This window comes from Phyllostomus hastatus, unplaced genomic scaffold (assembly GCF_019186645.2).
Source record: "Phyllostomus hastatus isolate PE091 unplaced genomic scaffold, TTU_PhHast_1.1 phas_contig_40, whole genome shotgun sequence".
Classification (NCBI taxonomy): domain Eukaryota; kingdom Metazoa; phylum Chordata; class Mammalia; order Chiroptera; family Phyllostomidae; genus Phyllostomus; species Phyllostomus hastatus.
In genome coordinates this window covers 38,398,387-38,422,703 of record NW_025333872.1, presented here as the reverse complement: position 1 = coordinate 38,422,703, position 24,317 = coordinate 38,398,387, and the positions used below count along the sequence as shown (strand labels likewise).

Genomic DNA, 24,317 nt, shown 5'->3' with positions numbered 1-24,317 from the left:
CTTTTTATTTTTCTGAGGAGTTAAAAATGCTAACATTTAAAAAAGGAAATTTTGAGTAGAAAGCCAGAATTTATGCTCTAAATTTTAGTTTTCTTTGTTTTTGTTTTGTTGTTTTATTTGGTAAGTTTTTAAATGAAATCAGATTTGGTTTTTATCACTTCTTAAAATTTAGGGAGTTGATTTTTGGAAAAAGGTTTATGGTGTCACAAGTATATCGATTTAATTAGTACAGGCACATGTGGAATACTAAAAAATGTTTAATAAAAATGACAGGTTTATTATTTGTGTTTTGTGTATATATTATATTACTTAATTAAATAATCCAGGGAGTTTTGCTAAAATTATCTATTGCATGAGAGAAGTTAGAAAGCATTGAAGTTTATTTTTTAAATATACTTGGTTTAAAATTCATATTCTAATGTGGGTTTCATGCCAAGGAAAATAATGTAGTTCTTAGTGAGCTTAGAAATTATTCCTTCCTCCTCTAGGTTTATCTCATATTTCTTCCTCCAGATCTCTTCCATATAGGTTGGATGGTTTGTTCTACCTTCCTGATTCTTATTATTTTCACATAAACAAGAATAATTTCAAGTATTAGTATTAAGATGCCAGATTTTTAAATGATCAAGTTATAAAACATAAATTTGCTTTCAGTTATATCACTTCCCAAGAAATTTGTTTTTAGCATTTCTAATTACAGTGTTTCACAAAGAATATGTAGCATGTAATATTTATTCTCTTAGTGGGTGTAGGTTTTTAAACTGTTCAATATGCATTCTTTTTCAATTGATAGAGCATATTACTCTATTTATTTTGGTAATAACTCTGTCCATAGTGCAGTTGTTGTTGTTGTTTTTGCATTTCTAAGATTTGCATTTGATTTTCCAACTCTTTTCTGTTAGGGCTTTTAGCCCTAACAGAAAAAAAAAAAATTGGCTCATTCTCTGCTATCAGAGGACACTATGTTGTCAAGGTAAAAATGATTGTGACTTATAGGAATGTAAAATTAATATTCAAAAAAGCCTATGCACTTAGGAACTTATTTATTGAAATTACACTATACCAAAAAAAGGGAATTAAAAAAACTTGTTCTTAATTTTGTGACTATGTATTTTTTATCCAAGAAAAGGAATTAAAGAATAAAAGGCATATTGAGCTCAAAATAGAATGAAATATGTGACCATAGTTGAAACTGAGGGTCTTATCAGGGATGTGATGAAAATATTTCATGCTATTTTAAAAAGAAATCTATATACTACACAGGTAGAATTCTCTGAGACTATTAGTAAATTGTTGCTTTACATTTTATGTCATATTTTAAAACACAAATGTAATAAAAACACCTAAGTATACAAAGTAATTTTATTTTCTATCCTTTTCTAAGTCAGTCATTGACATACAAGTTTCTAGTTTTTGAATCAGTGTATTTTAGTAAACACTAATAAACAATCATCTGGATAGAATTAAATATTATGATTTTATTACTTGAAGCATTGTGATTTAAATGTATTATTTTTAGAGTCAATATTTTTGACACAAACAGAATAGGATGTTTTGTCTCATAATTAGGAGAGTAATATTATATATACCATAATTTTCAAAGTTTTGTGTATACTTTAATTAGTGGTATTTAAAGCTATTTACAGAATTTTCTTATAACAGTTAAGAAAGAGAAATATGGAGATAAAATTCTACATTTTATGATTATACAAACTTCTAAAATTAAACTGAATACTTTATCCTTAGTTTATAGTGTAATGGAATTAGAAAAAGTAGTTCTAAATGATAATAGATAAAACTTTTTTGCTCTGAAAATAAAAGTTACTGAAACTTCTAACAATTTCCCATTGCCTTTCTGCTATCTACTTCATCAACCTGTACATAAGCCTAAAATGGGAAGTGATAAAGGAAGTGGGACACTTCTAGATATAACTTTCATGTATTTTTGAGATTCACTTAAAGGTGAGCTTGACAACCTAACAGTTGCTCATGTCAATTGACTCTCCAGATGAAAAATGGAAAATATCAGAACATAGACAGAATGGCTAACATGAATAAGTGTGATTCTTGAGAATCAGGATACTTGTATTTATGGTGGTGATGGTATGCATATTTTCACTAAGCCCTTAACACACCACTTTGTGGTCAGTAGGCCAACTGCTGCCTCAGAGAGTTTTTGAAAAGTTGTCAAAATCTTATTTTATATGCATTGGATGTAAAGAGCACATCATTGTATTTTAGATTTAAAACTTTGTCTGATTCTACTGAGTTGGAAATTCCAAGAAAACAACGGTCCACATACTGAGCCTCGTCATTGTCTTTCAGGTATGTTTACCACAGCTCCAAGTGGATGGTGGCTGGAAACGCTGACTCCCCAGTGCCACCTCGGGTGTACATTCATCCAGACTCTCCTGCCTCAGGAGAGACTTGGATGAGACAAGTGATCAGCTTTGACAAGCTCAAGCTCACCAACAATGAACTGGATGACCAAGGCCATGTGAGTAGCTGGCATCCATAATTCACTGCAGTTGGATGGTGCACCCACATCCATACTGTGCCAGACTGCAGGAAAGGAACTTTTCTAAATCAATAATATTTCTCTCCTGGTTGATCAGCATGTGTATTATAAGCTGTGCAAAATCAAGGTGATAATTGCATCAGAGATTATGCTTGTGGCCAGAGTATCGATCTATGAAGCATTTAATAGATTAAAACTAATATATTGCACTTGTCCTGGAATGAAAGAACCCCTGGCAGACTGTTCAACCAAGACATTTGTTTGAACTCCTGTGAGGTGCTAATTGTCATACTCTGAATATGAATACAATTTGTTTAACTGGAATAATGATTTATTGTGTCCTGCCTCCATGTGGCCTTTTTCCCAGTTGAGACTCATTGCTTCTCAATAATGTTCCAACTGCAAACTCCCAATTGTTTTGTAATGACATCTAATGTGTCAAAATATGTAAAAATAATAATTCCTTTTAGTCTTAAAACTGCTGAAATATGCTATGTAAGTCAAAGTCAATCATTCCAATAATACAGTCATTTTAACACCTTATTTAATTTTTATGCATTATTGTTCATAGGCAATATTTCTACATTATTGTTTTAATAAGTAAGTAACTCTGGATACATGCTGATTTCCATTCAAAGTTAGTATTTCTATTGGGTTTCTGTTATTTGAGAGGGTTTTGATTGATTCCAGATTAAAATGCCTTTTGACTAGTATATTATACATAAAATGAATATCAACTAATTCATTTCTCAAAGGGGTGACAAAGATAGCATATTTATGAGCAATCTTTTAAAACAAAAATGCAAACTGTTATAAACTAGTAATACTATGATGACAGGATATGATTTGCAAGTTGCTAGACAATAACTTAAGTAACTAACCTTAATGAAAATGTTCAAGTACAAATTTCATCGTGGTACAAAGGCAGTATCCAGATTTTCAGATGCATTTATCTCACTTTGCCAGGGTTTTTGTTTATTTGTTGCCTTTTATGATTTAAAACAGAATTGGAAAGGTGGCATTTTACTTCTGAATCCAACTTCATGCCCTACATTTTAGCGCATTACTTCATTTTTCTTTTTTATTTACACAATCGAGTGGTATCAATTATTTTTCATCTGACTTCAGTGAAACACTGGTTACTTCTGTCTCATTGAGAGAACTGACTGTGATATGCTGCCAGCATTGGAAGATGCTGGTAACATATTGAAAGATCTTTTATGTTTTTGGGAATAAAAAGTTTAAAAATAAATGTTATTAAGTGTTACTTGTTTTAAAAAGCTTAAATACTCCACTTTACTGAGTTCAACAGTTTGAGTATATATCTTTTAAAGAGATAATTTGGTCTAGAAATGCTATACTGTCATAGATATGGCATAAACACCCTTTAATAGTTTAAATTAATATGGTCATTTTTATAATTCTAATTCAGATCAGATTACTGGCTTTATACCTAGTATCTAAAGTCTATAGTATTAATATAGATCTAGTAATTTATTTGTATGATTTTAACTTTGTAATTTCACTAATTTTAACTTTAAAACAGTATTCTCTAGAGAAACAGAACCAATAGGATGTGTTTAAATATAGAGAGAGAGTCTCATTTTAAGGAATTGGCTCATGCAATTTGGGGGGCTGTTACATTCAAAATCTGCAGGGTAGGTTGGCAGGCTACTGACCCAAGAAAGAGCTGATGTTGTAGCTCAAGTCTGAAGGCAGTCTGGAGACAGAATTCCTTCTTCCTCAGGGAACCTCAGTCTTTTTCTCTTAAGGCCTTCAACTGATTGGATGAGGCCCACCCACAATATGGAGGGTAATCTACTTTACTCAAAGTCTATGGATTTAAATGTTGAGTTTATCTAAAAAACAAACAAACAACAACACCACCATCATGGCAACATTCTGACTGGTGTTTGGCGAAATACATAGGTACCATGGCCTAGCCAGGTTGATACATACAATGGCCACACAGCATTTGTTTAAAATGCAAAAGATTACAAATTGAAATGCAGTTGTTTATAACTAAATACTTATATTTTACTATTAAGAAAAACAAAAACATTGCAGAAAGTAGGCAAAATCCAGATAAGTGTGTCATCTACCAGTGAAATTTTTCTTGTGAGGTTGTGGTAGGATGTAATACTTTAAGGGAGGTAATTGGTGTGTATGGGGAATAGGGAGAGGAAGATATATATCTGTGCATTTTGGAAGCAAAGAAAGTGCCTTTGCAAATGATAAAAATGTGTGTATCAGTTGGTACTAGAGGAGAATGTAGGAGAGAAAATGCTCTTTTTTGTTACTTATTTTAAAAAAGATATTTTTGAAGACTTTGTAAAATGTAGTATGAGGTAAAAAGCCATAGTCTCTGCCTTTGGTGATCTTTAAGCCTAGCTGGGGAGAGAAGACATACTGTCAGCTGAGAGAAGTTCAGATGCCACAGTGTTCCAGCCAGGAGAGACTGGGGAGGCTTCCTGAAGACTGTGTCTGTTGTGTTTATTTACTCAGTTTGATGACCTTAGTGAGTTTAGGTTAGAGGTTAGGAATTTGTTTCTTATTCTATTGTTGATGTGATTTGGGTCTAAGAAGACAGTAGTACCATTGTGGTGTGACTTTTAAATGCAGTAGTCCCTTTCCTCATGCAGGGACCTTTCAGGGGCTCAATCACCCTTCCACCCTGGTCTGGTTGAGGGCTCCCTCCCCCCATTGTAAGGGAAGTGATACTAATCTCTAACTAATCAAGCTGCAGATTTAAAGGAGAAGTGATTTTCTAATTTGCTTCCTAAACTGCTTTCTTTCTTTCTTTCTTTTTTTTTTGTGTGTGTGTGCTCCCAGTTCCCAGCTTTACTCTGCTAAAGATATACAAGTGTACAACATAGTGGCTTGAGACCTCCATGCAGACCCAAAATTTTATTAAACCTCGAGTGATTACAGAAATAAATTCTCACAGGGCCTGGACCTAGGACTGCATGAGATCTGAGATTATGTGTCATTGGGTTTCCCCCAAAGTGACTTTTCATCTTTCCAAATACCAGGGATTGTTTGGAGAGGAATATTGGTGAGAATCTAGAGTGGAAATATCCTACTGCTCCACAGCTAATCTTCGAATGTTGTGAAGACTTTATAATCCCTACTTGGTCTTTGAGGAATCTAGTGCCAGATTTATGTTGGGCTGTATGCAAAACAAGACTGGTCCTTGGGCTGCCCATGTGCAGATGGTTAATGTGTGCTTGGGTGGGGTATTTCCTTCTCACCATGTACATGTTTTCCTACTCATCTGGAATTTGCTGTCTGGAGGGAAACATTTAGATGATCATTTTCCTAAAGAATTAGAACACATTTAACAGGTGCACCTGAAACCTCAGCTGGGCTTGTACCCACAGTGCTTTGGAAGGAAGCATGGCCACAGCCAGGGTACCTGTGAAAGGGTCTGTTTTCCTAGCCACTGAGGATTCAGTGATATAGTGGCAGCCTAGCTCTAAGTTTGTCCTCACCCTATTCTCATTTCTGCTTGAGAATGCAGTGGGGAAGCAAGATACTACAGAGGAGAGTGCTAGGATCTCCTCAGTGGAAAGAACTTAAAACAACTTAGAGGTCCAACACATTCATGTTCATGGGCAAGTCACTTTGGCTCTATGAGGCTTAGTTTCCTTTTTCTTTTCTTTTTTTGTGCTCCCAGTTCCCAGAGAATTTTGTGTGAACCAAATGAGTTGATGGATTTGAAAGTATATATTTGTAAGAAGTGCTTTATAAACAACATCATGCCTGAAACAAAACCAAGGTCGCCTTGCTATGGAGTTTGCAACTTGGTGTCCTGCATTGACCCCTACTATTTAAATTGATTCAATATTTGGTATCACCAAAAATACAGGGAGTCAGGTTTTTGTTATCTGCTCTTTCTTGGTGGTTTGCTTGACTTGTTGCAATACTGATACTTAGGTCATCTAGAAAAATTTCCAGAATCAGCAGGTAGTGTTTGCCTATTGAGCTGTTTTAGAAGGTTCAGCTGGCATATCTGTCAAACTATGGGAACTTTAGACCCATCAGTTGAGAAATAAGTGATATCATGCTTCTCTTAACTCAAGACTAGTGCCTTAAAAGTTAAAAAAAAGTGTGTATTATCTGCAAAGCTGCATTCTGTATTATGGACATAGGCCCATGTGATATTAGCACTACTAGGCAATAACAAAGAAAAGAGGTCCTCCCTCTAAACAGAACAGAGAGCATGAAACATGCAGATCAGATGTAATTATTTGAGTTTTAGTGATGGGCAATATCATTGTGGTCTCCTTGTTTACAAGGCCAATGGTTCTCTTTGCTCTACTTCTTCTATTAAATCAGCAAAATATTATAGACGATTCATCATTATAAGTTTGTGTTAAAATGCAGTGTTATAAGAAGAACTGAGGCTTGTTTAACATTCCCTAAAAAATTCCAAGTAATATTGAAAATTACATTTTGCTTCATTAATCTTTAGATTGTTATTGGCAGCTGTCCTTTAATCTGCAGATAGGGGTATAGCTATATGGAGAAATCTGCTTGAGAGAACAAAGTCTTCATAAAACGAAAACCTTCTTTTCATTGACTGATAAACAGAAACTCAGATGAGTTTTTGTTTCCTTCATTTCAAGTCAGTTCATTCTAGTCCTCTGAAATTTGCTATGCATGTGTTATTTGTTTAATGTGAAGTAATTTTCTACAGTCTTCTGTGCTGGAAGTTTTTGATCACTAGAATTAAATCTTGCTTCTGTGTTTTTCAGACTTTTTAGCTGACTCACAACCAGAGACACATTTCATGTTATGACCTATTGCACGTGCATACACAGAAAAGAATATTTTGCAAAATAATACTTATCCTTACTACAAGTAGCACACTCTATTTTCTACTTTATTTTATTTTATTTTTTTATTGTTGCTCAATTACAGCTGTCCCCATTTTTAGCCCATTACTCTCCCCAACTCTGTCTACCCCTCCACCTCACACAATCCCCATCCCCTCGCAGCCACAGCCCCTGTTGTCTCTGTCCTTGGGTCCTTTTCACATGTTGCTCTTTGTGAGCACTAAAGGGTTGCTGAAATCCTGTCCTTTTTTAGCCTTGGAAAGATACTTCTCCAGAGGTTGCAGATTTGTGTGTGTGTCCCCAGGTGATCAGGGGCTTCATGCCCTCTCCTGCTCCCCTCATACTTATGCTGCCCCTCCCTGAAGCGTGTCTGCTGTCCAGGTATCTGCTCTATGGATAGAAAGGCTATTTTAGAGTAAAAATACAAAACAAAACTAAACACTGTGCTGGTTACTGCCAGAATGTAAAGACATTCTCTTATGGCAGCAGTACACTCTCTGGGTAGAGGGCTTTTGTGTGGGGGCTGACCAAAGATTCTGTGTTTGGCTCATTGAACTGCCTGAATTCTGAAAAGTGTAAGGCAGGTCAACCACTGTGTTTTTCCAAGACTTCTGAATAAGTGCTCCTAACACTCCAAAACCTGAATTCAAATCACATAGCTAAGGAAAGATAGAGGCTTATTAACTAAACTCATTAATGAATATCTGAAAATAGAGTCTCAGCAACAAATAGAAAACCTCATTGGATGAGGCTGTTCTTTTATCCCACCTCCTCAACCTTGAAAACATAAAACCCACAAAGAACAATAAATTCACTATAATCCCATCATCCAGAGATGATCACTATTCAGATCTTTGGATGGGTTCTTTTTACTGTCTATTTTTATATAGTTGTGGTAAGTTTATAAACAACTTGGATCCTTTTTTATCATGTAAGATTTAAAAAGAAAAATTTATAATGTGGTTAAAATTGTACTAAACAGTAATTAGAAATGACTGAATAATACCATATCCAGTTGTGTTGCCTTTCATTAACCTAAGTGATCTACTCATGTAAGTGCTTCATAGTTTTTCCACTGTTATAAATGGTTCACTGCACATCCTTGTAATGGAATGCTTTTCTGGATTTTAAATATTTCCTTAGGATGAATTCTCATGAGTGGGTAGAAGGTAGAATGGAGTTGAAGCACATGATAAGATTCCTCCAGCAGTCTGAGAATGCCAGCTTTTTGATCCCCAGGTGTCTGGGTTTTGGAAGCTTTGCTGTGATGGAGGCATGGACACAGGGCTCTCCAGACAAATCAGAGACTTTGCAGGCTGCACATATGGCAGACCCTGGGCTATCTTTAACATTCCCTTTGCTCCTAAATAGACATATTGCAGTCATTAATAGAGGAAGACTGCTCTCTTAAGAAAACATTGGTGTGCAAATACTTACTGTTTTAGGGGATGGGTGTGGTGGAATTTAAATAATCATTTCAAACTCACTTTTAGTTTTATTGGTTTGGACTCGTGTTCCATTCAGCTCATTATAGGTAAAACACTTAGGAATTTGAGGTTAAGCTCACATGGTTGTACACAGGGTTGCATCAAAATAATGATTTTTTTGTGTGTATTTTTATGCACATTTTACAAATAACTTCCCAGCCCTTCATCTCCAATTTTGATATACTTTATTAAATTTTCATTTCTGAATCCTTGGAAATTTTTATTTCCAACTGGGATACATTTTACACATTAAATATTTCGTCATAGTGTTGAAATTGGGCAAAGGTTCCTGATACAGTTCGCTTTTCTTTCCTTGCCATAGATTATTCTTCATTCTATGCACAAGTACCAACCACGTGTCCATGTCATCCGTAAAGACTGCGGTGATGATCTTTCTCCTATCAAGCCTGTGCCATCTGGTGAGGGAGTGAAAGCATTCTCTTTTCCAGAAACTGTCTTCACGACGGTTACGGCCTATCAGAATCAGCAGGTATTGTTCTCAGAATTGGTATCTTTCCAGACTTTTCATTTGAGATGTAAATAGAAAGTTATCTGTCCTTTTTATGATATCTAAACAATATGAATGGTCACAAAGCATTTGTCATATATGATATCATATCATTCTTTATCCTGGATTCTCCAGTAAGGCTACTGTAGTGAGCATATTTTTTAGACAAGAATGTGTCTCATGACCAACAATGTCAGTTTTACTTTCCATTTTGAAATATTAAGTCATGATATCATAGGAAAATTAGAAAGTGCATGTATTGCCTAGGAAATAGACAATATGAAAAAAAGTGAATTGTACAATATCAGAGAGCATGGAATTCAGTAGCTCTTTATTTTAAAACTACAATCCATGTATTACAAGAAATATTTCAGAAGAATTTATCCTTTATTGTCATTTTGGGATAGATACAAAGAGGGCTATTTCTTTTAATATGTTTTAATTGTGATAGAGGGTGATATATATGCTTATAGTCTGAGAGATCAGCAATTATGGGGTAATCCTTTCCTAAAATTGGAAGTACTCTGAGAAATAAATATTTCTTGTGTATGTAGGTAAGCATATATCTATATTTTTCAGGGCTGTGTCAAGTAGGTGGAGAATTGAATTAAGCCGATTTTTTAATCCATGCAATTCTGGCCAGTTTTCATAAGAAACAGAGATGTAGTTGAGGCTGATGTGGTCTTTGGTACATTTTTAAAAAATTTTAGTTGTCAGCATAATTATTTTAGGTCTCCATTTCTCTTTAAATTTACATACAACTCAGTTGAAATTTGTAAGGCTTTCTAATCTCTCTGTTGTGGTTTCTGTTATTTTAAAGATTCTTAGTGGATGTGGATCCTGACCTCCCTTTTAAGACTGAGACTTATCTACACTCATCCGTTTGGAGATGCCAGTCCCATAAGCAAAGCTGTTCTGTACTCTCACACTCCCATTGTCACACTTTTATACAGGTTTTTAAGAACCAACAGGAAATGACCTTTTAGATAGGCTGGACATAATTAGGAAGATATTCTTAAAATATGTTAGGTGCAGAAAATAAACTTTTCATAAAAAAAATAATGCATGAGGAGAAAAAAGCAGAGTCATTTAGTACATGACTCTTAAACAACCCCGATTCATCTTTCTCTGCCTCTTTCTTGAACACACAAAAATTAACTGTGTTAAATATGTTTTTTTTCTCCCAGCCTCTGTGATACAGTAAAAGAGACAGTGAGGTTTTGGTACATGTTGGCCACTAGCACCAATTGACAAATGCTGACTGATTGATTAAAGAGAGTAGAAAAATTAAAAGGGAACACAATAACAATAAAATGCAATCATTCTCGTTTTTGAACTTCCCAGCTACTATTTTGAAGAACTTACAGAAAATTGGTAAGCAGCCTAGTGTGGTGGTTAACAGCAGAGGCTCTAAAGCCTGGGGTCCCAGCCCAGTTCTACCACCAAGAAACCTCTCATCATAGGAAACTTAAGCCTCAGTTTAAAAGAAAACATAAAATTGAGATAATAACTATATGTAAGTTGCTATGAGAATGAAACAATAATATGCATAAAACTCTTAGTACAGCATAAATGGTGTACATGCAATAGATGGGATGTCAGTAAGAAACATAGTGATAATAGTAATTGTGCTGTATCTCTATTTACCCCTATATATAAATCTGTACTTTTTTTAGAAAATACTATTTTAAATGAATATTTAAATTATTTAATGTTTTGAAAACATTATTTAATGAACAGAATTGAGCTATAATGAGTTATAAATAATTCCTTCAATGAAAGAGTAGCATACATGGTAAATTAATAAGAAAACCCTTACATCATTTATAATGTAGTTTTATCCGTGTATGAAAACACTACTGTATGGAACTCAGGTATTTCAGGTGTGACATGACTGATTCAGGGGTGGCTAACACAATAGCCAGGCACTGAAGATGACTTTCCAAAGATGCCTTTCTTTGCCTTAGTGTTACCCAACAGTGTTTGTCCTTGACCAAAGTGGTACAGTCAGAAGTATGTTTAGTAACTATAGATTTCACTAAACCAAGGAACACAGGACACAAAGCATGATGTGCTTCTTAGAAAATAGGCTGCAAACTCCTCTGGGTAAAGTGGAGATCTGGAAGGAAATATGGGATGCTGCTTATTAGTGTTAATTTCAAGATGATGTAACTAAAAAACAATTTGATTGGAGATGATTAGACAATTTGTAAAAAAATTTTCCCCCAAATTTTGGGTCTTAGTGGGCAAAAAGCTGGTTATGAGTCAACAAGTGAGAACTATAAAGCTAAAACACCATTTATATCTACTACAAATATAAAATGTAATGCCATTAAAACCTTCAAATAGTGGTTAGTGGTGGCTAGACATCACTGTAGTACTCAGGTGAGTTTAGGACCCCACAGATGAAAGAAGAAAAAGTAAAACTTTTAGATGAGAGTCGTAAAGATGGTTCAAGGAGAAAGAAGTGAATACAGAGGCAGAAAAGTTAAAGGAGTGTAAATGATCTAACTCAGGAACAGAAAGATATGTAGGAAATTAACAATATTCAGACATATAAATGGCTGTTAAATTGAAATTGGATATTAGCTGTTTACCACCTGCACCACCACCTGCACCACCACCACCACCTGCACCACCACCACCACCTGCACCACCACCACCACCTCCACCACCACCACTACCTCCACCACTACCACCACCTCCACCTCCACCACCACCACCACCTCCACCACCATCTCCATCACTACCTCCACCACCTCCACCACCACCACTTCCACCACCACCTCCACCACCACCTCCACCACCACCACTACCTCCACCACCACCTCCACCTCTACCACCACCTCCACCACTACCACCACCTCCACCTCCACCACCACCACCACCTCCACCACCATCTCCATCACTACCTCCACCACCTCCACCACCACCACTTCCACCACCACCTCCACCTCCACCACCACCTCCATCACCTCCACCACCACCTCCACCACTTCCACCTCCACCACCTCTACCACCACCACCACCTTAAGAAAAACAGGGTTAAAGTGTGTCACGAAGTGAAAAGGAGGAGCTTTAGTTTAGAGTGACTAGAAGACAAAGGGCAAGTTATCAACAGACTATTCTGAATCTCCTTCTCTAGGCAAATTAAAAGGAAAACAAACTTTATTTACAGAGCTTGAATGAGGGGCGGGGAAATGTCTTTTTCATAGCAGGTAAATGTTTGAATGATTTCTGAAAATTTTTTCTATCTTTACTGCTAAGATAATAAAATACTTGGGAAATGAGAGAGGAACACCACAGACTCCTTCAACACTGACTTTTGGAATTACTTGTAGTTCTTTCATCACTTCCATTTTTAATAACCTTACTTGGCATTTATAATAAGATCCGATGTGATTTTTTTTTAACTCTGCAGATTACTCGCTTGAAGATAGATAGGAATCCATTTGCCAAAGGCTTCCGAGACTCTGGGCGTAACAGGTAAGTCTTGGTCTTCGTGAACATCTGACTGTGATAAATATATTTGTTTTTATTGTATATTTTCCAGTACAAAGTAAACAGTTAAATTTGCTGGCATGGTTTTGAAGTCATTTCTGATTAGAATTTAAACTTGTTAACACTGTTGGCACTTGGTTATAACTTACTTTTGGATGTAGTGTTGTGGCCTGCCCATTCTTAAGGTGAACTTTGATGTGTAATGCTGGGGTGAAAACGCAAGTTCTCAGGGTGTACAGCACATGCTGCCTCTGAGGGGACTCAATGAAGCCTGCCCTTGCAGGCCCAGGGGCTTCACTATTGTAAGTCAGTGCCGTCTCTGCATCTGCTCTTGGTTTAGAAATTGCTTAGTGATGTCACAGCTATCTCCTGATTCTGTTTTTGGAATATGGCGGGGTCTCTTGTTCCCTCAGATTTCCAGCTAGAATGTGAGACTACTGCCCATTGCCAAGAGAGCTGATGTTCTTCAGTTTCCAAATTTGTCTTGGCTCGGCTGACAGTCACACACTTGTTTATTTTTTCTGTGTCGTGTTTTATAGTGTTTGTACTAAGTGGGAGAGCTGCAATAATGAAATCCACTCTATTACTTTTATCAAAAAGCAGATCACCCTAGTTTGTGTGCCAAGGGTTTTTGAATTTATTGATAGAATTTTATTCCAATACAGTTCAGTGCAACATTTTCAAAAATAACTGTTGATAGTAGTAGAGAGTAATAACAGACTAACGTTCTCCAGATGACTTTTCAGAAAAAGGCTTGACTTAAATGTTTTTAAAAGCATTTTGTTTTTAAAAAAGCATTTGAGAAATTTTTGTTACTCTGCTCCAGAAATTATTCTAATACTCCTTGAAAACTTGGTATTGATAGTTTATGTCTATGTGTGAAGTTAAAATCCCCAATTATCTTATTTTAGAGACAATTTCATTTAAAATTATAGAAAGAAAACAATCAGGTAGTAGCCCAGATTTTTAGTTTTTTTCAGCTGATTAATTGGACAAGGCAGGTATAGACCTTTTCTCAGAATACAGTCAAGACTTGATTTCATCTTCTATCCAATGGTGTCATTTAAACACTGCAATGTGAGTACTAAAAGGCAATGGAAGTATTACTTCTAGGGTGGCCTTTAACTTGGTGTGGGTAGATCAACAAGACTAATAACGGTCTTCCCTCTGAAATTCTTCACTCTGTAGGAAGATTTGCATATGTTCCTATGCAAAGATGTTCGCTGCATTGAAATTATGTATTCTGTTTTTCAATGTCTGTTTCAATGTGGAGAAAATTTTGCCTGGCTTTTGTTGTTATATTAGCTCCTGATTAACTTTGCTTTTTTCTGAAAGCTGAATAGTTTAGTCATTGAGATGGTTACTGGTGAAGTAACTGAAGGGTCTTCAGGAAGATTCCTTTTCTCATTTGATGAACACTTCGTGGAATCTTCATGTGGCTTTGGTTATAGCAGAATAGTATTTATCCAGTTAAGAGTCTTGCATATATTTCAGTTTGTTACTTTTTTAAGCAGAGACTACATTTATTAAAACTCTCTGGCATGTCAGGAGGGCAGCACTGAGGCTGGGAGGGAACACAGCCAGCGACTCCGTCCAGGCTCCCCAGGAGGACAGTTCCAGTGAGACCTCACTGCTGTTGATGCCGGGGCATTGCACTGCTTATATGCTGCTTCATTTCTGAAGCAATACATTTAAAAATATTTTAAAAGTCAGATTTGGGTAGATAATAATAGTGAATGAGCCTGCAAGTAAAAGTGAAATGATAGAATGCATATGACAAGTTTTCAGGATTTCTTGAAAAGTCAGCATAATAAAAAGGCATCTGGGTTTTTTTGGGGGGGATTAATAATTTGTTTTCTTTTAAATTATTTTATTGTTGCTCAAATACAGTTGTCTGAATTTTCCCTCCACCACTCCCCCTCCACCTCAGCCATCCCTACCTCCCTCCCCTGATTCCACTCCTCCTTGGTTTTGCCCATGTGTCCTTTATAGTTGTTCCTGAAAAATAAAATTTGGTCAGTGAAGACAATCAGTGGTTTTGGTGAAAGTCAACTACTAAGTCTATTGTTTGGTGAGGTCAAAATGCTGGGTTTACAATGAATGTTTCCCTGCCCTTGGGCTGTTTCAGGAGTATGTAGACATGGCCTCTACTGTGCTTACTACTATTTCTTTCTGGTTATAAAACTTTCAGAGTTTTTAATGGATATATAGCAAATAATGAATTATATTTTGACACTTTTTAAATTTTGCTAAAACAAAATGTTTATTTTGCTTCAAATGTATAAACAATAGCTTAGTACAGGAAAAACGTGCTGTGCCTATACATAGCATTCTTGTTAGTGAAATAGTTTCACTTTTCTTCTCAGTAAAATTATTTCTTCTGCTTCTTATACATAAGCTCTTCAGTTCTCATTTTGGAGTGTTAAATATCTATAAACCAGTAGTCCATATTTAAAAATATCTGATTTTAACATTTGCTATTGATAAATGCAAAAGATAGAGAAGAGAAAATTTGATCAACTTAAAAGCTTTCTAATTTATGGATTATGTTCCTTGAAAAAAGAACTTGAATTACATTTAAAACTTTGAGGGTACAATGGTGCTGAGGGCTTGGGGAAGGAGTGATTTTTTTATATATTAGTAGAGAAGAAAGCCCATGAGAAAAAGTTCAATATAGTTCTTTAATACCTGTGGTTCTGTTGTGCTGTTGCTATTGCTTTTTAAAGCAAATTCTATTACTTTTCCCCATAGATGAAATAAACAAATTAAGAAGGGCAAAAAATAAACACAGACTTGTGATTTTTTAAACTTTATAAAACAATTTGCTTTAATTAAAAATTATCCCTTCCTGGCTATTTATGGTTGTACAGCCTATTTTATAGGAATCAGTAGCTTCAGCCCTTAAAAGCTCTCCTGCAAGACATTTGCTACGTGAAAGAGAATTTATGTGCTGAGAATAGTTTCATTCTTCAGTTAGGTCTTAGGTTTGACCCTATAAAATTTTTTACTCAGGAAGGTACAAAAATTTCTTCTCTTTAAATACTTCAGGAAAAGCATAACCATTTTACTAAATAAACTTGGCCATTTGATAGCATAAATTAGGGTGGTGATAAAATGTGGAAATTTTTCAAAGGCATCTTGTATAAATTATCGCCTTGGCTACACTCCTGCAGGAGGTGCCTTTTATCTTTTCTTTAACTAGAGGGGGGAAAGTCTCCATTACTGGGGAAAATGAAGGCTTTTTAAGAAAAGTCCAGATTCAGCTAATAAATATTTTATAACTGTTTCCTGCAAAATATCTGAAATCCTTTCTGGAACTTGCAGTGTGAAACAGCAGCCTCAAAAAAAGAAAAATCAATAGCTCCAAATTAGATCACTTGTAGATATGCCACTTTCAGAACCTGTCTTTGAAGCTTAGGGGTCTGTGTTTGGGTTGATCAATAACTCCTCCCCAAGACTTTAGTCTATGGATTTGTATGTAACCTGCTAACGCAAGTAATGCGGTAATGCTCATCACCATAGTTAATGAGTTCTAAGGCCAGTGGCTGCTCATTAATTACCTCCTAGTAAACTTCCTTGGAGACCACTTCATGACCACTTTGGTGTTTTTAATATTTAAAACTACGATTACTAAAATTCATCTACGTGGTAATAAAAAAGCAGTTTTATGCAAAACTGTATCTGGACATTCTTTAATATTTAAGAAATATTGTTTCTAGAAAGTCACATGAGTTTAGTATCAGTACAAACTACATGTAGAATAATTGGCAAAACAGCACCGAGCTTTAGTTAGTTGAACATTAAATGACATGCAGGCTATATGCAGGCTGCCAAACTCTCCCCAAATTAATACTTTAATATACATAAAACATTACTCGGTAGAGTGATTTTGGATTTGGCTTGTGGTCAGCCACAGATATGATGCTTGGTTTGGGAAAAATCACTTAGCAGGAAACAACTTTAGAGCTAGGACAGGATTCAGAGCTTTTGTATTATAATGCTCACTTCGTGAGAAACTGAAGTCCAGTGAAGTTAGAACAATTACTTAAGGTCACGTAGTGAGTTTCAGTGCTTGCAGTCACAACTCAGTTTTCCTGACTGTCAACCCTGTGTCCTCACCACTAAATAGTTCTCTCTCTTTGTGGCATACTGATTACAAATTAAGCAGGTCCTTCCCTTTGCTGTTAGTGCAGCCTAGGTAAAGCATGTGCAGGTAATTCCATGCCCTGCTCTCCCCTTTGGCAGCCCTGTACTAGCACCTGTATGGCACTGGTGACAGCTCTCACAAGTGCTCCCAGAACAGCAACCCCCTCAACCCGTGATTTCAGGGATGAGTCAGGTCCATGTGTGGTCTCATATGAGCATGGTTTATATATGCAAGGCTGTGCATGTACCACATCACCCATCCACACATACACACCTATCTACGGTCACTAAGATGGGGTAGTCATGCTTCTTATGGAGTCATGACAGAAATCAACAAATTAATGGGTCTGTACCCTGAACACTCTAAGGAAGCAAATTCAATGTGTAAAACCTAGGAAGAGAAAGGCAAGTCATGTGAGATGATTTTATCTGCACACATCTTTGCCACAGGTATTGCCTAGGTGGTGTGACTCTGGTGGTGGTCGGGAGGGTTTCCTTTAGTCTTACTTCACAGTTCATGACTTAGAGATGCAGGGTATGCAGAGGAGGTAGCAGATTGAGTCTAAGCTATTAAAGATAAATCTATCTTTAATATCTGCATTAAATACAAATTACCTGTATTAAGTAAAACTGTATCTAACAATCACAAGAGATGTCTGTGTACTGTTTCACACTAAGGAAGCAGTCATTTTCTACAGTGGAGCCATATGTTTTACAGAAAGCACAAGGTTATTTAGATTAACAAATTGTTTAGGGCTGAGGTGGTTGAGGGAATAGTGGTGAGGTCTTGAGAATGGTCTAGTTGAATGAAGGACCTCATTTCTAGAACCGAGAGGACTCAGTTATCTGATATAAGAAGGGAAAGACTCTGAATCACTTATGGTAGGAGATAAATAGAAGTATGTGTATGTTTAGAATAGTTTCCCTTGTTTAAAAGTATGCATATATTATGTAAATAGTCCATAACCAATTTTCCCTGTCTCTTTAAGTATCTATCCATTAAGTGTATGTAGGGATTTTAAAACATTTGATGCTAAGGCTAGCTCCATATACCTTATCTCCCTGTGAGACCACCTTCCTGCGATCCTCCTGTGCACTGGGCTAGGGCACCAGTTCTGCCCAATCAGAACCCCCGTTGCTGGAGTGAGAGCACACCCCAGCTGCCCTGGATGTGGTGGAGATGGAGCCTCTGAGAGAGAAAGCAGTTTTCTTTGGATGAGTGCTCTTCTAAGCTGGCTGCTAAGGCAATGGATAATTGGCAGAAGTGCCTCTTAGGCTTTAAAGGGCATGCCTTTGTGACAGAGGCTTCCTCACCAGAGGGAGAAGTAATGTAACAGGGAGAGAGGATCACAGCAGAGTCTCGGAGTCACATCAGCTAGGATGGCCGCTCTTCACCTCAACTTCTCAGCCCAAGGGGATAGACAGCTTTATATCCTCTGAGGTCTGCTTTGTTTTCTAACATTGACAGGACTTCTTGGGTGGTTTCCATACTCTTGTGCCCCTAGTGATGGAATGGTAGCCCATCTCTGAAGCATTTCTTTCTGCCTGTGCCAAGCTTCTAGCCTGCCAATGTGGGGGATGCTGCCAATACCGCTGGTATTTTCTGAGCTGCTTATGACTGAAGAAAGCTTTGGTGGTCCTAACACAGCTTCTTTTCTCCATCCCCATCCTGATTCTTCTATTTAGAATGGGTTTAGAAGCTCTTGTGGAGTCGTATGCATTCTGGAGACCTTCACTACGGACTCTCACCTTTGAAGATATTCCTGGAATTCCCAAGCAAGGTAAATTCACAGTCTTGCGGTCATATAGACAGTCAGTTCCTGCCTGGAAGCTCAGGCACTGAAAAATATGTGTCATTATTTACACCTGCAGTGGTCACCTCATCACCAGCATCCTCCTTTTATACGACCCATCTCTTTCTGTGCGGTACGGTGATGGACCAGGAAAATGGGCTGTTGTGGTCTTAGATTAAGTTTTTGATGTTTTAGGCTGTTTATGTATTTCATGACCTTTACTTCACTTTAAACCTCCTATTAAAATTAGAGATGGACCAGAGTGCTCTGGTGCCAGCTGCACCTCATCAGAAAGTGCATCGCTGGTTCTAATTCACCTTCTCTTGCCAGCTTCTTTCTTCTCTTCTTTCACCAGAATTGCCCCTAGAACTGCCCCTAGATAGAGTTCTCCTGTTGCGTTTATGATGAGAAAGTCAGGCACACTTGGGCAGACTTCCCTGGGCTCAACTCTGAGCATTTCTCCCAAGCCCAGGGCTAGTGTTTCTTTACAGAGAGCTGCACAGAAAGGAATGCTGCCTCCGTGACACTTCCTCCTCTGCCCAGTGTAGGTGGGGCTCCCAACCCAGCCTCACGCTCAGGCTGTTTCCATCTGATCCTGCCCAGCTCCCCAGGAAGAATTTAGCATGCTGTGTTTTAGATAATTATCATTGGTTGGATTGGGCTTTTAGATTATTTTGAGAAGCTGTATAAAACATTGTCACTAGTGCAATGAAGGTTTTAAAACCTGTCCAGCCCAATGGAATTCCCCTCTCCCTCACTAAGTTCTGTCAAGTTTGCAAACACCAACCTGCCAGCAAATCCAGAGAGAGGAGCCAGCCACAATTACCATTATTGACTGGAGGCACGGTTAACCACTCTCTCTGTTTCACAGGACTGTTTGCTGGCTGGACATCTGCCCTTGTGTTAGCACGTGATTCACCAACCTGTATCTCGTTGGAAGTGAAAAGGTTGAAGTTCTTGACTGTTGCCTGTTGCAACAGCTAAGTCCCATGTAGTATAGTCACTGATGCACACAAGCTTTCAGTGCCAGCTGAAGACAAGTTTGAGGCACCATGTGCTTTTGACCAGTTCAGCTCTTTCCTTTGAATTCCTTCTTTTTCTTGTAAGAAAATATGCTGATCCAGAGCAAATTCTGCTGAAGGAAGAGGTGGTTATATATTTGGAACAAGATACAGAGTAAGATGAAATTTATGCTTTATAAAGTTGCTGTGAAAGTCAGTGTTTATAATATTATAGTAAACGAGAAAACTTTGAGAAAGCTAATGTGAAAATCCTGTGTGGTATTGTCCTAATATTTCTGCAATAAAAAAATATGTCATTCCCTAAGGAGATATTTTGCCTCAAAAATATTGAGAGGATCTGTGTTTAAAACATTTCATCTGAAATCAATTAAATTGTAATTCTTTGGGAGCTGAAACCGTCTTCTTTTCATCTTTGTGGCACCCCATGTAACCGTGTCTAGCTCCTGTTTACAAAACTGAAAAGAAAAGATGGCTGTGGCGTCGTTGCTCTTTACATTTTGCCTTCTTTTTCAGGAAACGCAAGTTCTTCCACCTTACTCCAAGGTTCTGGGAATGGCGTCGCTGCCACCCACCCTCATCTTTTGTCTGGCTCCCCTTGCTCCTCTCCTGCCTTCCATCTGGGGCCCAATACCAGCCAGCTGTGTAGTCTGGCCCCAGCAGACTACTCCGCCTGTGCCCGGTCTGGTCTCACCCTCAACCGATACAGCACATCCTTGGCCGAGACCTACAACAGGCTCACCAACCAGACGAGCGAGACCTTCGCCCCGCCCCGGACTCCCTCCTACGTGGGCGTGAGCAGCAGCGCCTCCGTGAACATGTCCATGGGCGGTGCTGATGGGGACACGTTTAGCTGCCCACAGACCAGCCTGTCCATGCAGATATCGGGGATGTCCCCGCAGCTGCAGTACATCATGCCTTCACCCTCCGGCAACGCCTTTGCTGCTAACCAGACCCATCAGGGTTCCTATAACACTTTCAGGTTACACAGCCCCTGTGCCTTGTACGGATATAACTTTTCCACATCCCCCAAGCTGGCTGCCAGTCCTGAGAAAATTGTTTCTTCCCAAGGAAGTTTCTTGGGGTCCTCACCGAGTGGGACCATGACCGATCGGCAGATGTTGCCCCCTGTGGAAGGAGTGCACCTGCTTAGCAGTGGGGGTCAGCAGAGTTTCTTTGACTCTAGGACCCTAGGAAGCTTAACTCTGTCATCATCTCAAGTGTCTGCACATATGGTCTGATGAAGCCTTTAAGTTAAATTACTTTTGAATTGATCTTATGTATTTTCTTTCTTCATTGTCTTGTTTTGAAAGCAATATGAAAAGAAACTATCAGTAGCTTGTAAAATGTACATACAATGGAGAATGGAGCCTCACTGAGTTTTTTTACTTTCTCATGGTGAGATTGTAATTATCTATGGTGTATATGTATGCTGTATTTAGCATGTGGAGTTTCGAAGCTTACAAAAACCACACCCTCCCTGTTTTCCCCTCTACTTCACCCAGTTGCACAGAGTATTGGCATAAGTGTAGCCTGTTTAACCGAAGTTCTCAGACTCTTTCAAAAACCAAACAGCAAATTTAAAACTTGGCAATGATACTAACCAGACTAAGACTTATAACAAGGTATCAGAAAAATGCTCCATAGTTTTATACTTGAGTGTTGATAACCAGCACACAGAATCTTGTGATTTCTGTTATTGTTGGGTACAGTGTGAGAAACTAAAATGCAACAGCCAACTGAAGTCTTAGTATTAGTTCAGAAGTATTTATAATCATGAAGGATTAGCTTTTGTGTTCCTGCTTGCTCTTATCACAGATACGAGATGGCTGTGGTTCTGTAAAAACCCATAATCCACAATAATTATTTTCTTAAGGAAGGCGGAGGAGAAGCTTGTGATATTTTTCATTTTCCATTGAGCATATAAGAGATATTTATTCATCTGCAGAATAAATTTCCAGTATTTTGGATTTTTTCCTCATTTTATTTAGTTTATCAAGTAGACCATTAAAGAATGTTCTATAAATATTTTCAAGTTCCAATTTCACTAGGGAAAGGATATATGAGTGGAATGGCAAAGAGAAAATAAATCCATGTCAAATTCTTTGATCCCAATGAGAAATGCTTATCTTTTTAAATCAAGAAGAATAATATTGTCAGCTACCCCTTAGATTTTTATAGTGTGGTTTTTTATTCAGAATATTTTTTCCATCTTGCTTTGAGACTCCTGACCCATGGTCTATAAGTAAGGAAAAAGGCATTTATGCTACTTATTTATGTCCTGTAACTCCTACAAATTGAAATCTCCACTCTCCTTAACCCTGTCCCTCAGTCTGAGTCATTCCCAAAATGGATATATTCTGCATGGTGTTAAATAACGCCATGAAGAATTTCAGGGGGTTATCTCCAACAATCTGTCTTTTGGGGGCTGTAGTGCAAAGGCCAAAGCCCATTACTATAAAGCCTCTCTTGGAGGACTGAGGAGGAAGATACTAATTATGATAAAGGAGCTATAAAAGTTTTAACCCCCAACAGCATTTCTAACCTCAAAACCAGAAAAATGAAAACATTGATTTAAAAAACCCCTAAAATAATGTATACCTGATTTTAAAATGTCAAGACAAGTAACCTTGATAGTTCTTATGAGATGAATAGGAAAGGCTAAGAATGCATGATGGGAACAATGGCATATGTCTTGAGAAACTAAAACAATGTCCATTGCCTCACTATAGCTCATGTATTTCCAAGCTAAAGCAATATGATTGCCTCTCAGTGCTAAACAGTTGCTTTAACTCATCCTTAGTTTAGATGGGGAAAGAGTGTAGCTCCTGATTTTCTTCACTTTAAAGCAGCATGGCTGTTGAATGTTTTGGAGGATTACTATTTCAACAGGATTTGCACAGGATGTGACTGTTTATAGATATTGATAAGTTTCTTTGTGCATTCTGTAACAGTTCATCAAATTAATTTTTTTTTAAATTTAAGATTAGCATGGAGGGACATGAAATATTTCCAATAGGTAGATCTATATGAGATATTTGTGTATGGTATTAAAAGCTTGACAAAGATTTGGGAAAAGTCCTCATGAGTACATCCCAGCCTTAGTGCTTAGCATAATTTAAGGAGAACATGAGAGTTTTTCATCTTCAGGAAACATGCAAGTGATAATCTATACCCATATATATTAATAAGATAAACATTTTCCTTTTGATATTATTGATTTGAGATGAAACCACAAGTATTATTAATCTTTTTTTGATTTAGCAATATTGTACAAAGGCTGTCTCCTTTAGGTTATACTGTAAATATTAATCACCATGTCACTTCAATGACTAGGCTTTTATCATTATATTAAATGACATATATGCATTGATAATTATAATTATATATCTGTATTTTATTAAAAAGTGCCTGAGAAATTATATATTAAAGTGTGTTACTAAATCCTTTTATGATGTTGGAAGGTAATCATTTAAAGTGTCTCTAAATGTTGTTCCAAGAATAAGCTCACACATGCTTACCCCAAACACAAATTGTGTAGCTTTCTATTATAAGGCATGGAGAAATGAAACTCTTATTCATTTTTCATGTATTAAATATAATTTCTTGGTGCTCTGACTATATCACTGAGGGCAAAGCCCTGACAAATGTTGAACACATGAAAATTCAAATGTGAGGAGGGCAGTGTGGTATGTTTTGTTTCAGGTCCAGGGGAGAAGGGCAAGGATACAAGAATGAGCCGCTTGTACCACTGACCAGTGATGACAGATCACTTCTAGACCCTTGGATGAGAAAACATTCCAGGGGACATTGTGATGAGGTGAGGTTGCTGCTATCATACCAGTCACATTTTGAAAATTAACACTTGCTTCCATACACGCTCCCTCCCAGAGGTCAGCAGCTTTTCACAAGCAGGGCACCCAGTTGCTGACCCCTATTTCTGGAATGTAGGGGGTCAGGACACTTCAGCGGCCCCCAGAGGAGGTTGGGGCACAGTGTTGCTGATATAGCAAAGGATCACTATTTACATTAATTTACACTCACTCTTTACATTAATTAGTGAAGTTTTTGAACAAAAAGAACCTCACTTTAAAAATGTGAATTCTGAAGAAATTATTCCCCAGATTTAAACCTTTCAGCAACTCACACCTTAGTATGAAATAGATAAAGAGAAGCTTTGGAGGTAGCTGGAGGTTTTATTAGAATTAAAGAGTAACTTTTGGAGGGGGGCAATTCTGGGAAGATTTGGGTGGTGGGGAGGAATTGCAAGAAGAGAGATTAACCAAACTGAGTATAAAGCCATTAAAAGTGATCATTTCATGAGCTTCTTTCAGGATCATGGTAGAGTTGGGATACTACTTTAATGCACTCTCTAATTAGACAAGTTTGTAAAGAAACTTTTATTTCAAATAAAGAATCTTTTATTTCAAATAAAACTGTGCTGTGCTTCCTCGTGGGGAATATATTGACTCATTCATCTACATGGAGGTTTGCTTAAGCCCTCCAC

At 37.3% G+C, this 24,317-nt stretch overlaps 1 protein-coding gene across 1 annotated transcript in view; it reads left to right on the top strand.

The window, feature by feature from the left end:
• TBX18 (T-box transcription factor 18) overlaps positions 1-23,262 on the top strand; it is a 28,302-nt gene extending 5,040 nt beyond the window's left edge. The window contains exons 4-8 of the mRNA XM_045843391.1: positions 2,326-2,497; positions 9,166-9,333; positions 12,773-12,837; positions 18,685-18,779; positions 20,327-23,262. Coding sequence (XP_045699347.1) covers positions 2,326-2,497; positions 9,166-9,333; positions 12,773-12,837; positions 18,685-18,779; positions 20,327-21,051 — 1,225 coding nt within the window. The 3' untranslated portion in view covers positions 21,052-23,262. The remainder of the gene's footprint in view (positions 1-2,325; positions 2,498-9,165; positions 9,334-12,772; positions 12,838-18,684; positions 18,780-20,326) is intronic.
• The last annotated feature ends 1,055 nt before the right edge of the window (positions 23,263-24,317 follow it).